At 45.5% G+C, this 13,396-nt stretch overlaps 1 protein-coding gene across 1 annotated transcript; it reads right to left on the reverse strand.

Moving 5' to 3' along the window:
* Positions 1 to 5,508: 5,508 nt before the first annotated feature.
* On the reverse strand, positions 5,509 to 12,495 carry LOC129713163 (deleted in malignant brain tumors 1 protein-like). Its single transcript, XM_055662000.1, has 4 exons — positions 10,481 to 12,495; positions 8,413 to 8,727; positions 5,709 to 6,026; positions 5,509 to 5,625 (listed from the first exon to the last, which is right to left on the reverse strand). The coding sequence occupies exons 1-4, from the start codon at positions 10,848 to 10,850 to the stop codon at positions 5,534 to 5,536; spliced, it is 1,095 nt and encodes a 364-aa protein (XP_055517975.1). The 5' UTR covers positions 10,851 to 12,495; the 3' UTR covers positions 5,509 to 5,533.
* Between the last annotated feature and the right edge of the window lie 901 nt (positions 12,496 to 13,396).

A 13,396-nucleotide genomic window follows, 5' to 3' on the forward strand; every position in this document is an offset into this window, starting at 1 on the left:
CCTGGGCCTTCTCCACTGATAAGAGGGAGGCCACGCTCAAATACGAGGAACGGAACCTCATATTACGCTTGAATCCCAACAGTATGAATATTGATTTCTCCACATATCGGTAACGGCAATCCGTCCAAATATCAGCCTGAAAATACCCCCCCCCCCCCCCCCCCACCCTCCACCATCACCTGTATCCACCTATTACCTGCCAGACTTTGTCCTGTCCCTCCTCCCTGTAGCTCCCCAACCCACCCACTACCAACACAATCAGTCTGAAGAAGGATCCCGATCTGAAACCTCGCCTATCCATATTCTATGGGGATTCTGCCTGATCTGCAAAGTTTTTGCCTTTTTTCTCTGCTCCACCTAATGGATATGTCTCACCCTGAACAAGCTTTCTTTTGGTTTCTCTTATTATCCCCGTGTCAAATGTGCAACAGTGTATACGGCCCCAGTTATACCTGTCTATTCGTTGATTACATCGAATGCTCTTTGCTCTACACATAACCAGCATCATCCCCAAACATGTCTCTGTTACATCGATGGCTGTGTCTGGGCTGCCTCCTGCACACAGGGGCCGAATGATTGCATCAATATCACTATTAATTTCGAGCCAGCCCTAAACTTCGTTTGGTCTATCTGTGACAACTCTCTTCGATCTCTTGAGATCTCTGGATCGACCACAGGTGATATAATAGAATATCCACCGACACGTAGTAGAAACCCATTGATTCTCACAGCTACCTTTACTGCACCTACACCCACGACTCTTGCAAGGTCTCCATCTCTTACTCTGAGTCTCTCCACCTCTTCTCCAATTGCTCCCAAGATAATGTTTCCACTCCAGGACATCTGAGATGTCCTCTTCTCGTTTTAAGATCTCAGATTTCCTGGAGTGGAAGCATTATCTTGGGAGCAATTGGAGAAGAGGTGGCGAGACTCAGAGTAAGAGATGGAGACCTTGCAAGAGGCGTGGGTGTAAAAAAACCCCATGGATGTTGTATCAGTGTCTCAGATACACTCGTTTCTTGACAAAATAAGAACACAATAACATCAAACATCATCCAAAGTATTTATTAAGTTTTTCGATCTTTCCATTAAACACGGTGAGAATGAAAAAATATTACTGACCATAGCCAGAACAGTGTAAGGCGTGGTAAAGCCGAGATTGCATTAATTTGATCTCCCGCGCTCTCTTAAGCATTCATGCTAAATATTGGGAAAGGCTCAAAAAGACACATTCCGATAAATTGTTTATCATTCAAAGAATGTCACTTTGATCTCTCTTCCATGGGAATATCTATCCAGTCAGTTTCCTACATGTGCGCATTAGCAGAATAAAGATGTTGTCATGCAAGCCCTCGGACAAACATCAAATGCAGGGATCTCAAAGCAAATCAATATGTGTGCGTGTGGGATTATACAGCGAGTGTAGACAATGCAGTGATCTGCTTGTTCATGTTGCTGGAAAGGTGAGAGGTATGTGCTGTCCTATGTAACGCAGAACATTTTTCATCACTTCAGGACTCGCGTTGGAAGAAAGTACCTGAGGAATAAAAACATTGCATAAGTTAAAATGTACAATGTAGAAATACTCGTGATAATATTATCTCCATTAAATCCTCTTAATTACCAATTCATGGTCTAAGCATACGGAAAATATTTCCTGAAAATTACACGGCGTCATGATATCATGTGGAGGCAATGTAATTTTTTTTTTTTTTTAATTTCAACGCAAATATATGCAATGTTCTAATTGATTAATGCGGATGCAAAAGTGGATGTATTCGTTTAGTGTCAATGATATTTCACCACAGTCCTCATTGTTCGGTGGGAAATGCATCCTGAATTGTACAACTTCCAACCCACACATCGCTGGTGTCAACCCGTGGAACGATTTTCAACACAGACGCCCGGTTACTGTGGGATGGAAGAGAATGCACTAACCGTCATTGTCGACATCATCGCCGGCCACTGCGATCTACAGAAGGTCATCGTCGCCAGCGCCCATCGAGAACTGACAGCCCGGAGAAGCGATGGTTTTACTCTCGACATCGTCATAGTCGTCAGGAACCAGGTCTAGGAGGAAGCATAAGTCAGAATGATGGTCATAGAAGTCAATATTGTACAGCAAGCTCCGCCTGATGAGAGATTCTGTTCATGGTGTGAATGGGGATTTGGAAGGAGAGAAGATCTTGAGCCGTCTTGTGGCAATGAACTCATTAATCACGCATCAAGCCTGCGCATTCCTTTCTCACAGCAAATGAGAAACATTGAATGTTCCATTTCAATCAAGCTGGTTACAGATTAGAGATGTTTCTTCAAATTCAAACTCGATCACTATTCTCTCGGAAAGCAAATCTCTTCCAACACCTTGAGATATTTTCCCTCTCGTTTCTCGGCGGACATTTTCGCGCACATGTCTACGTTCGTTTCTGATCACAGGCAGTATGAAATAAAATAAGAAAAAAGAAAAAGCAAAACTTGTACCAACCGTGAATACTGGAGGAGTTTCCTTCGGGATGTTCTTGAGTAAGAAGAGAACCACCCAGGGGGTCGCTGGTGTAATATTCGAGTTGATTGATGGATTCAATGGAACCAGTGACTAAAAGTCAACACAGCACAAGCGACAGTTATTAAACTCTCCAATTTCAGTTTCAATGTTTTACTTGCAATTTTATTTCTCTTCTGATTCCAACTTCTGCCGTCCTTTGACTTCTCCATTTCTCCGCTTATCACCTCCAGTCTTCGTGCCGACTCCACTCTTCTCCTCCACATTCACTCATCTGCAAATTAACCTCCCGTATGTATATACCTCTCATATTTCAGATCTTGCCCCACCTCTTGCCCTCGATCCTTTCTATTATCTGCCTCCCCGTGGTCCTCTTGAAGAAGGGTCACGACACCAAAGCCCCTCTGCCCATTTCCCGTCATAGATTCTGCCTGACCGCTGAGATCCTCCAGCAGATTGTTTTTATTGCCTGACGTACCTGTTGTTTTTGTTTTCTTTTTATAAAGTGATCATTAATGCGGTTGTTGGAATTGAGGCCACAATTCTCCTTTCAAAAGTGGATGTGAGGTGCAAATACTCACCTGAATCATGTGTCTGGCTGAAATTGTTGGCAGCAGGAATATCCTCAATCTCTTCATATATTGCCTGGTAAACGCCGATCGGTGATCCCCTGCCACTAATATCTGCAGCTGCCGGAGACACGGTTGGGTTTAACTTACTGACATGCAAGACTTGAATTTAACAGTTCAACCTTTGTGAAGAAGATGCAAAATGGTAACGCGTTGCTAATCAGGGTAAAGTGTTGGTGAGCAGAAACATCGAAGAATCCCGCTGCACGGATAATGTCCAATTGCAAAAACGAGCTGATGATGTAAACATCAGTAAGATCTAAAGCATGCTGCTTCAGTAGGACTTCCTCGCGTTGACGATGTTTACATTCTGGGTGGCGTTGCTCGGTATTTGCAAATAGCAGTAATGTGGCGGACCGTGACGAGAAAATGAAAGTTTCGCAGGTTTGTCAATTTAGGAAGTGACAGTCTGGAGTTTAGAAGGATGAGAGGGTATCTCATTGAAACATATAAGATTGTTAAGGGTTTGGACACGCTAGAGGCTGAACCAGGGGGCACAGATTAAGAAAAGGAGTAAGCCATTTAGAACGGAGACGAGGAAACATTTTTGCTCACAGAGAGTGGTGAGTCTGTGGAATTCTCTGCCTCAGAGGATGGTGGAGGCAGGTTCTCCGGATGCTTTCAAGAGAGAGTTAGATATTGTTCTTAACATAGCGGAATCAGGAGATATGGGGAGAAGGCAAGAACGGGGTACTAATTGGGGATGATCATCCATGATCACATGGAATGGCGGTGCTGGCTCGAAGGGCCGAATGGCCTACTCCTGCACCTAGTGTCTATGGTCTATTGACAGATAAGTGAGATATAAGGATTGCGTTGCAGCAAATTAATGTTAAGAGATGGGGAATAAGGAAGTCCTAGTTCATTAAACGCGAGGAAAGTGAAAATCTCGAAGTGATGAATAGAATCTAATCAGAATGTTCGCGGTTCTGCAGCGGGTTCATACAAGTGAAATGAGCCAAATGTTGAACAGATATTTGAACGACGGCCACGTGACCAATCGAGCAGGCATCCAACAAGAAACCATTAATCTTTCCAATCTGTTACTACAAATGGAGAATTCGAATAGAACCGCTAAAAGAGTTACCACATATACTTATTTCATAATGGAAGAACATTGGGAAAAGTGGTTGGAACCGGAGTCTCACTGAGTTGTGAAATACTACCCGGAACAATAATTGTGTAAAGTTGAACCTCACCTCTTTTTGCTGCCCGTCTCCGTGATATCATCATCAGTGCGAGTAATTCGCCGATGAGGACGATTCCAAGTGTTATACAGGCGACAACAATCATAGACGGCATCTTATTCCCGAACACTGAAATACAAATTCAGGGATAACTTCATAACAAACGTTGTAGCTTCATAGTTAAAGCAGGCGCAGCGAACTTTCATTAATTTTCACCTCTGATTGTGCATCTTCCTTCGCCACGAATGTTCCCAATAATCCTCTGGGGGCATTGCAGCAGGTTAACACGTGAGCGGAAACCAATAAAAAGACTATTTCTCAATCAGGTCGGGTTTATCAGGACAACTTATCTTGGCTCCAACACATGATACCAATTCATTAATAGCCGCTACTCTAAAATCAGTAATCATAACCGAAAAGCGCATAGAAATTCTACCAACTGCCACCTGAGGCAGCTGATGCCGTCACAAAGATATTTTGGCTGGAGTTGGACACACAGTTTAAGACGTTTACAAGAATAACTTGCCCAGGTTCGAATACTGAGCTATAAAATGTGTAAACTATCCATCGTGTACTTTAGTAATTAGCAAATCGTACCAAGCGATTACTAGCATTATCAGCAAAGATTGGAATTCTAAACATTAACATCGCGTGAATAACAAATACCTGAAATGCTGGAGCCAGTGGGAGTCAAAACTGGACCTGTGAACATTATTGCAAACATATTATCAACTTCATCTAATTAGGTTTTCTGCATTAAAGAAACTAAAAAACACATTTAATTATGATGTTAAAATGTTATAATGATCCAGGAATCTGTCGAACAAGACGTACCGGAACAAATAACAATGACATCTTCCTTGTGATCACAGTCATGCTGACCGAGCGGTGAAGTCATACAACGGGACAGGAATGATTCACTTCCTGTGCATTTGACTTCATCCAGCCAGATATCCCCAGAGACTGGGGCAATGGGAGCCGCTCCTGGAGTCCAACGAGCAGCGCCACATCCCAACTGCCTGCAGACGACATTGGCATCGGCGAGACCCCAGGAGTCATCACACACTGTGCCCCAGCTGTTGTTGAACAATAACTGAACCGTTCCGGAGCAATTGTTGCTGCCGCCATCAAGCCGCAGTGGTAGATCTGTAAAGTTACAAATAATCACTTATTATGTGTTAAATACAGATCCGGAATTGACGTCAGATTAATAATTAATAAAATGACTCGCCTGGTAAACGGCGAGATTGAGATTCATTTCCTTCGACACAGGCATTTCCAATGGATCTCTCTGGCATTTCGGCATCTGTGGAGAAGAGGTGGATGCTGACGGTTGTATACATTCAGGTTTAATATGTCAGCCGCGATATGATGTCTTTCTTGTGTTACCTTCACATGCAACACCTGCATCCTCCCAGTGGTGACAGTTGTGTTTTCCCCAAGGGTCTGACTGACACTGCCAAAGGGTCGACTCCTGCGAATTACATTCCAGCTCATCGAGCCATATGTGCCCAGAACCCGCTCCATATTTCCAGACGCCATAATAAATAGATTTGAGTGGTCCACATTTCATTTGTTTGCAGATCACTTCCGCTTCCTTTCTGTGAAACTTCTCGGAGCACACTGTCCCCCATGTCCCGTTGTACCACACTTCCACTCTCCCTTCACACCGATGCTCTCCGTTCACCAGGCGCATCTCTTTGTGCTCTGTGAACGAAATGGGTAATATATAGATCATTACAATGTTCCCATCAACAGCCAGCAAAGATTCTTTGTCGCTGAACAAAAAGGCGCCTCTAGTTTAACAAAGCAACACATCGCCGGAAAACACTCATCAGCGATGGTTAGTTGGGAAAAATAACTGCGTCAGGGAATCACAAAATGAGCTGTTCAGTCAAATTGCCGACAGTGGAGGGGAGGGGAATATGCATCTGGTGGTGAAATGTTGTGGGAAATTGCGAAAGATCAAACACTGGAAGTGGATACTGGTGGGATGGAAGTTAAATGAACGAGGAAACATTGTTCTTGTCCATGATGAGCGGACGAAAGCAGAGATTCGAGAAATAACTGGACGGCAATAATTGGTCAATGATTCTAGAATCGTTCGTGAAGAAACTCCACGGTTTAACACGTCAAAGGGAAAGCGACCCGTTGGTCCTTTCATCTAATCCGCCACCGAATTCCAACTCATACTCTGTCCCTTCTCTCTGTGACCTCCTTCATTGTAAACTCCGTCGCAATTGAAGCTCGAGGTACCGCGTTCCATCTCCGCCTGGGAATTGGAAGTTTTCCGCACTCAATAACGAATTTCTCATCATTTGGTGTTTCGATGTTTCTCTCTGAATTTATGGCAACTGTCGTTCCCATCTGCCAGTATTTGAGGGTCAGATTTGTTTTTGGAGATTAACCAGTCCCATGGTAGTTTCAAAATGTATCGCGGTCCAGGAAATGTACTTGAAACATGCGTGTACACAGATCGGACATTGACGTTTAGAAGGTGCACGGCATATAATTTGGATCTATCGGTTTCAATGGGTAGGTTCTGTAGAATCATGATTAAAATCACAGCACGCAATACGAGAAATCCAATTGTGAAAATATATGGGAGAATAATTTCGAGAGTTAAAGGTTGAAAGTGAAATTGGCAGAATTTCGTATGAAAAAAATATTTTTTTCCAGTGCGTCGAAATGACGTTTCACAGTCCTACTACCAATTATAAGTGTATAACATCAAGTGCATAATCGCGGAATCTGGATGGTCTACAATTCCGTTCCCCGAAAGATAAAAATGCGTGAACTTGAGCTTGTACCTACAATTATTTGTATATTCAAATAACATTTAAATCCAAATCTAAATTATTTGTATATACAAATGCATTTGAATGTACGAAAGGGGATATGTTCCTCATTGACAGATGCTCACAATGCAGGTTATAATGTGAGGCAGTTGCTATTCAACGCAAACGTGCGTTTCACGAAAGACGTTTCTGGAGTTGTAGACGACTGTAGGCACACAAGGAGATAGTGTTGTAAAGAAGGCGTTAGGCATGCTTGCTTTCCTCTGTCGGGGAAATGAGAAGGGCCAGTCCCACGTCATTTGTGCGTCATGCAGGTGTCGCGCGAGGATTTGAGAATCCCCAAATCCTGCGGCCTCGCACTGCACTGCGTAAATGCGCGCCATGCGCGTTGCGTCGTGGCGCGTAAATGATGTCGCGCAAATGATGCGTAAACAACGTCCAATTGGGACAAACAGGCCCTTTAAGTCAGGAAGTCACTTTACAGCTTTAATTTCGTTAGGGCGCATTTGCTGTACTGTGTTCAGTTATGGTCACCAGAAAAAATGTGGAGGCTTTGGAGTGGGCGTAGAATAGCTTGAATAGAGGTGCAATTTTTTTATGACAGGGCAGAGATTTACGGCGAGAGAGGCAAAGATGAAAGAAGATGGCCGTGACAAGTTTCCCACACGGGGAGTGGCGGGAGCCTGAAACATACTTCCAGGATTGGTCGTGGAGGGAGATAGGATATTACCATTTAGAAGGCTTTTCCATCGGCATATGCATATACAGGGAATGGAAGGGAATAACAAGTAAGTAAGTAAGTCAGTGTTATTTATATAGTACGTTTTAAGTCAACTCGCATTGACACCAACGTCCTTTACATAAAATAGATAATAAGTTTCCATACAAACCATAGAAAAATGTTAAAAAATAAAGAAAATGGACACACATTATAGAGTTGAACACAAACGTCCCCCCACAGCAGAATCAAGGACAAACAAGGACAGGCAGCGCAGATTAGTTCAACTTGACATTATGTGCGGCGCGGTATTGTGGGCAGAAAGGCCTGTTTGGGCGCCGCGCTGTTGTTTGTTCTAACTTCCGTGGACCTAGGAAACTGCTGATAGAGAAATCAACAGAGCTGCGCGCGGAATGAGTTTGATGTTGAGTGGGTGACAACTTCATCAGAGTGAAGCCTCTGCACCGTTACCCGCAGTCAATGCTCCCTTTGAATGCTGTAAATTATTTACTACATCTCTGGAATGAATCCTCCCATCCCATGCTGCAGGGAATCAGCAGATTGCAGGTACCCTTACCAGAACACTTCACTGTCACATCTTCTTTATGACTGCAATCGTGTTCACCCAATGGTGCGGAGGGACACTCCCAGAGAAATGATTCGTTACCCGAGCATCTTACTTCATCCAACCAAATAGGACCACTACTTCCTCCACAGTATCCAAGAGGTTTATCATCCAAAGCATATCCACAACCCAGCTGCCTACAGACCACGTTATCGTCAAGCAGATCCCATAAGTCATTACAAACTGCGCCCCAAGACCCGTGGTAATAAAGCTCCAGTCGTCCAGCGCATGTACTTCCACCCCCGGTCAGTCGTAATCGGCGGTGGTCTGTTGAATAACAACAAGGGAGTTGATCAAAGGTTTAAGTTATTATTGTCACGTGTACCGAGATACAATGAAAAGCTTCTGCATGCAATCTAATCGGATCAATTGATATTATACATAAATACAAGCAAGCCAAACTCAAGTACAATAGCTGACATACTGAGTGCAGAATATACTTTTCCACATCGTAGTGCACCAATTCTACCAACAATATTCAAAGTGCGCAATGTGGTAGACAATTGACAATAGGTGCAGGAGGAGGCTATTCGGCCCTTCAAATCAGCACCGCCATTCAATTTGATCATGGCTGATCATCCACAATCGTACCCAGTCCCGGCCTTTCCCCCAGAACCTTGACTCCGCTAACTTTAAGAACCCTATCTTGCTCTCTCTTGAAACTATTCAGAGAACCGGCCACCGCCGTCCTTTGAGGAAAATAATTCCACAGAAAAATTGTTTCCACATCTCCGTTCCAAATGGCTTACCCATTATTCTTAAACTGTGGCACCTGGTTCTGGACTCACCCAACACCGTGAACACGTTCCCTGCCTCTAGCGTGTACAAACCTTAACAATCTTACATATTTCAATAAGATTCCCTCTCATCCTTCTAAATTCCAGGCTGGAGGTGAATCGGAGAGTATCGTTGCTTAAGGAAGGAAGTTAATAAGCCCGATAACAGAGGGAATCACAATAAAACAGGGGGTCCCCTACACAATTGCACATTATGCCTGTCACTTGGTCAGAACTTCTGAATCTGCTTGAGCAATTATACTTACAAATAATTTTACATTTAGCTCAGATTTAGCTCGGAGAAAATCTAAAGTAGAAGTTAAAACATAAAATGCTGGAAGACTCGGCGTGTTGGTTACCGTCTGAACCCACAGACTGGCTCTCCGACGTCAAACACGTGGACATCACGATCATCCCAGCTGGGTGACCCTGGCGGCCGATTCCTTTGTTCGAGGAACCGCTCTCAGCACCACACTCGTTTCACAGTGGCAAACATCGGCCATGTCACTCGGTGGTTGTAGATTATTCATATAAAACCAGATTGTTTTCGGGGTCTGGGCCATGGGCTCCTCATGTCTCCACTGGGGGGCGCTCAGCCGCCAGGGCTGTCAGGCGAAGACGTGCACCAGACGGTGGGGAAGCGACCACTGGGTGGCGCTGTGGCTTGTTGTCAAAGCGCCCGGCTGTCCGTTCACAAGTTACACAAAAATGCTGGAGAAACTCAGCGGATGCAGCAGCATCTATGGAGCGAAGGAAATAGGTGACGTTTCGGGCCGAAACCCTTCTTCACAATGTTGGTCAGGAGAACTCGGTGAGAACGAGGTGATGACGCCCGGATAAACCCCGCTCGCCTAGAATTGTTCATTGGAAACAGGCCCGAAATCCCCGTCTGTAGCCGGCCCGGCAAAATCACGAGCTGTCTCTCGGAAATGCCCCCGGCGTTGTTCCACACCACACCAGGGCGTTTCTTGTGTAGACTTCGCCTTCACACGCTCCACTCCTCACCATCGTCTGCCATTGTATATTGTCCCCAGTGTGTAAGTGCGTTGTAATCTGGGGGTGGCAGTTGTCGGTAGAACACAATGGACATCGTGTAAAAGGGGATTTGATTATTGGCGCGAAAATTATGAGCCGAAGAGCCAGATGCCGATCTACATATCTCTACAACTCGAAATTCATTGTCATTATTAATCTTTCACAAAGTTTATAATATTTTTAATTTCAAACTTTGTAACAATATTCACCTGAACACAGGACCCCAACGCCGATGCTGTCAGTGAGAAACGGATTCATGGTAAATGTGCTGCAATTTCGGAGCTGCGCCTCGTCCCCTTCACAGTCAACGTCGTTCACCCACACGGGCAGCTCACTCTCTCCGTACCTTGAGGAATTGTAGGCGAATATGGCGGAGCCGCAGCCCAACTCACTGCAGACCACGTTGGAATCATTGATGTTCCAGGAGCGATCCTGTACTCGCCCCCAGCTTCCATTGTGGTAAACCTCCACTCGGCCGTCGCAGCGGCTGCCCCCATTGCTCAGTCTCAGAGACCAACTCTCATCTACAAAACGAAACAGGTTGACTGAAACTTTGAAACTGAACCCAAAACATCCCATACATTATCAACATATGTTAGCTACTAGGTTAGCTACTAGTTGTAAGGGTTGTTTGCTGCCACAGTTGCCCACATCTTGCCCACATTACCAAACTTCTGAATTCACATGGGATGGAACCCTGTCCAAGACAGACGTAAAGCTCACAGTTTTACCTGCTTTTACAAAATGTTAAATGTTCTGCTCGACATAGATTACCAAACCTACACCAAACCTACTAGGAGCAGACGAGGGCATTCGATCAAATTTGAAATACCAGCTACCAAGACAGATGTGTACAGCAATTCATTCTGCCCTCGCACAATTTAAGCATGGAAAAGCCTTCACCCTATCATAGTTACCCAACCAAACGCAACTAAATTTAAGGTAGCTCTATTTTTCCCAAGAACCCTATTTCACTTAAGTCCACCCTCCGCCACCTCCAGTTTAAATTCCACTTGGAATAATTTTGGAGGACCTGGAAACCAAGAAACCAAGAAACCACATGTCGTTTCGGCGGATAAACAGCACCAGTCATTTGCCTCTGTGTACACGGAAAAGCACACCGAGTAATATATGTGTCCAACCAAGAGAGCCGGGTCCAGCAACAAGACAAACACCAGAAGAAACACTTGTAAACGATATTCACCCATGCATCAAATAGCGAATATACTGATTAGAACTGAATGCAAAACGCTCGGCGAGACCCGCGCGTGGGTTTTCCAGAAAATGGGCGGTGTCTTTTGGATGTCTTCCTTTACTGTTGTTCTCTACACGTAATGATAAATGTTCAGTGAGTCAAAAAACTCGTTAAATAAAGGATTTCCCTTTTTCAATTCTATATTGAAAACCCACGAAACCGTGCCAGTCTCTCCTCTTCCTCGCCCACTTTAAGGTCATAAAGTGTCTAATCGCGCATTCGAATTGAAACCTATGACACATTGCTGCTGTAAATAGCATGTATATATATGTAGAAAGGAACTACAGGTATTGGTTTACACGGAAGATATGCACATCATGCTGGAGTAACCGAGTGGCACAGGCAGCATCTCTGGAGAGAATGAGTGCCTGTGTATTTCAGTGGCACATCGATAAATAGAATCCGATCGCAGAAATTGCCATCGTTCTAGTCCCTTTGTAGGAAAATCTGTATTGCTAAACTTCAGAATTCCGCACTACACACTCAAGTTCAGTCTATCGACATGTCATAGCACTGAAATGGCCCCGCTACCTACCAGTGGGGGAGTGACGTCCCTCTGAAAAGAAAACAAAGATGGTTGCCACGATACGACAGATTCATTAAATTGTTAAGAAAAGTCACTCCTGTGAACATCTCTGCGACCGGAGAACATTTTCTTTTCCGTACAAAGGAATTTGGTGACTCACCTGAGCAGATGAGACCTGCGTCGTTTCCGTGCGAACAGCTAATCTGATCCCAGGCTGAGACTGGACAATCAGCTAATCGGGACTCGTTCCCCAGGCAACGGTAGTTTTCCTTCCACACGTGGCCGGTTCCTTCGCCAAAGTGAGCACCTCCGGGAGTTGCGGCCACTGCCCCGCACTGTAGGTGTTCACAGACCACGCCGGCAGCATCCAAGCTGAAGTACTGATCACAAACAGTTCCCCACTTGTCTCCGTATAGAACTTCGACCCGGCCAGAACATCTGTTCTTCCCAGCCACCAGTCGTAGTCCATGGTTCCCTGTTTTAGTTTAAAAAAAAACATGAAGGCAGTTAATTACTCTGAAAAATAAAGGTACACAGTGAAATTGGAAAATTTGTTTACTATTTCCACTGTCTGACATGGCTGGCGTCCAAGTTTGAGTGTGCAGTGATATTTCAATAATATAATATAGTGAGAGAGGGAGGGCGGGGGGGGGGGGGGGGGGGGGGGGGGGGGGGGGGGGGGGGGGGGGGTGGGGGGGGGGGGGGGGGGGGGGGGGGGGGGGGGGGGGGGGGGGGGGGGGGGGGGGGGGGGGGGGGGGGGGGGGGGGGGGGGGGGTGGGGGGGGGGGGGGGGGGGGGGGGGGGGGGGGGTGGGGGGGGGGGGGGGGGGGGGGGGGGGGGGGGGGGGGGTGGGGGGGGGGGGGGGGGGGGGGGGGGGGGGGGGGGGGGGGGGGGGGTAGCCAATGGTCCAAAAACATGAACACCAGCCCTCAGTCAGGTATCCATCAGGTGCACTGTCCTGTCCTTCTCGCGCTCTTCTCACTGGCATTTGATACCTGAATTAATCCAGAGATTGCTGCCCGTGATATCGGTGTGTCCGCTGACTCGATCGCATACAACAAAAGATCATTGTTACCATTGTTACTATACGTACATGTTGCAATAAACTAAACTAACTAATTTCCTTTATTCACACTGCAGGACCTTGTTCCTTTTCCAACCTTTGTCGTTTGAAACGAAATATGTCCAACCACCTCGGGCCGCTCACATATCCACTTGAATATTTTCTGCAACAGCTCAGAGACATCGTTGACTGTGACACCCCAAAGGCAAAGTGACATCCTGGTATCTCATTTGCTACTATAGAATCTCCTGCTGTCCCTCTAACTATCGAGGATCCAAATAC

This window comes from Leucoraja erinacea, chromosome 35, assembly GCF_028641065.1.
Source record: "Leucoraja erinacea ecotype New England chromosome 35, Leri_hhj_1, whole genome shotgun sequence".
In the NCBI taxonomy this organism is placed as follows: domain Eukaryota; kingdom Metazoa; phylum Chordata; class Chondrichthyes; order Rajiformes; family Rajidae; genus Leucoraja; species Leucoraja erinaceus.

Excerpts from the sequence above, each read along its gene's own strand:
- LOC129713163 (XM_055662000.1), bottom strand. The coding sequence starts at position 10,850 with ATGGGATGTTTTGGGTTCAGTTTCAAAGTTTCAGTCAACCTGTTTCGT. Across the intron at positions 8,728-10,480 it reads CGTTGGGGTCCTGTGTTCAG|ACCACCGCCGATTACGACTG; the intron begins GTGAATATTGTT and ends GTTATTCAACAG. Across the intron at positions 5,626-5,708 it reads TGCAGGTGTTGCATGTGAAG|ATGCCGAAATGCCAGAGAGA; the intron begins GTAACACAAGAA and ends TCTTCTCCACAG.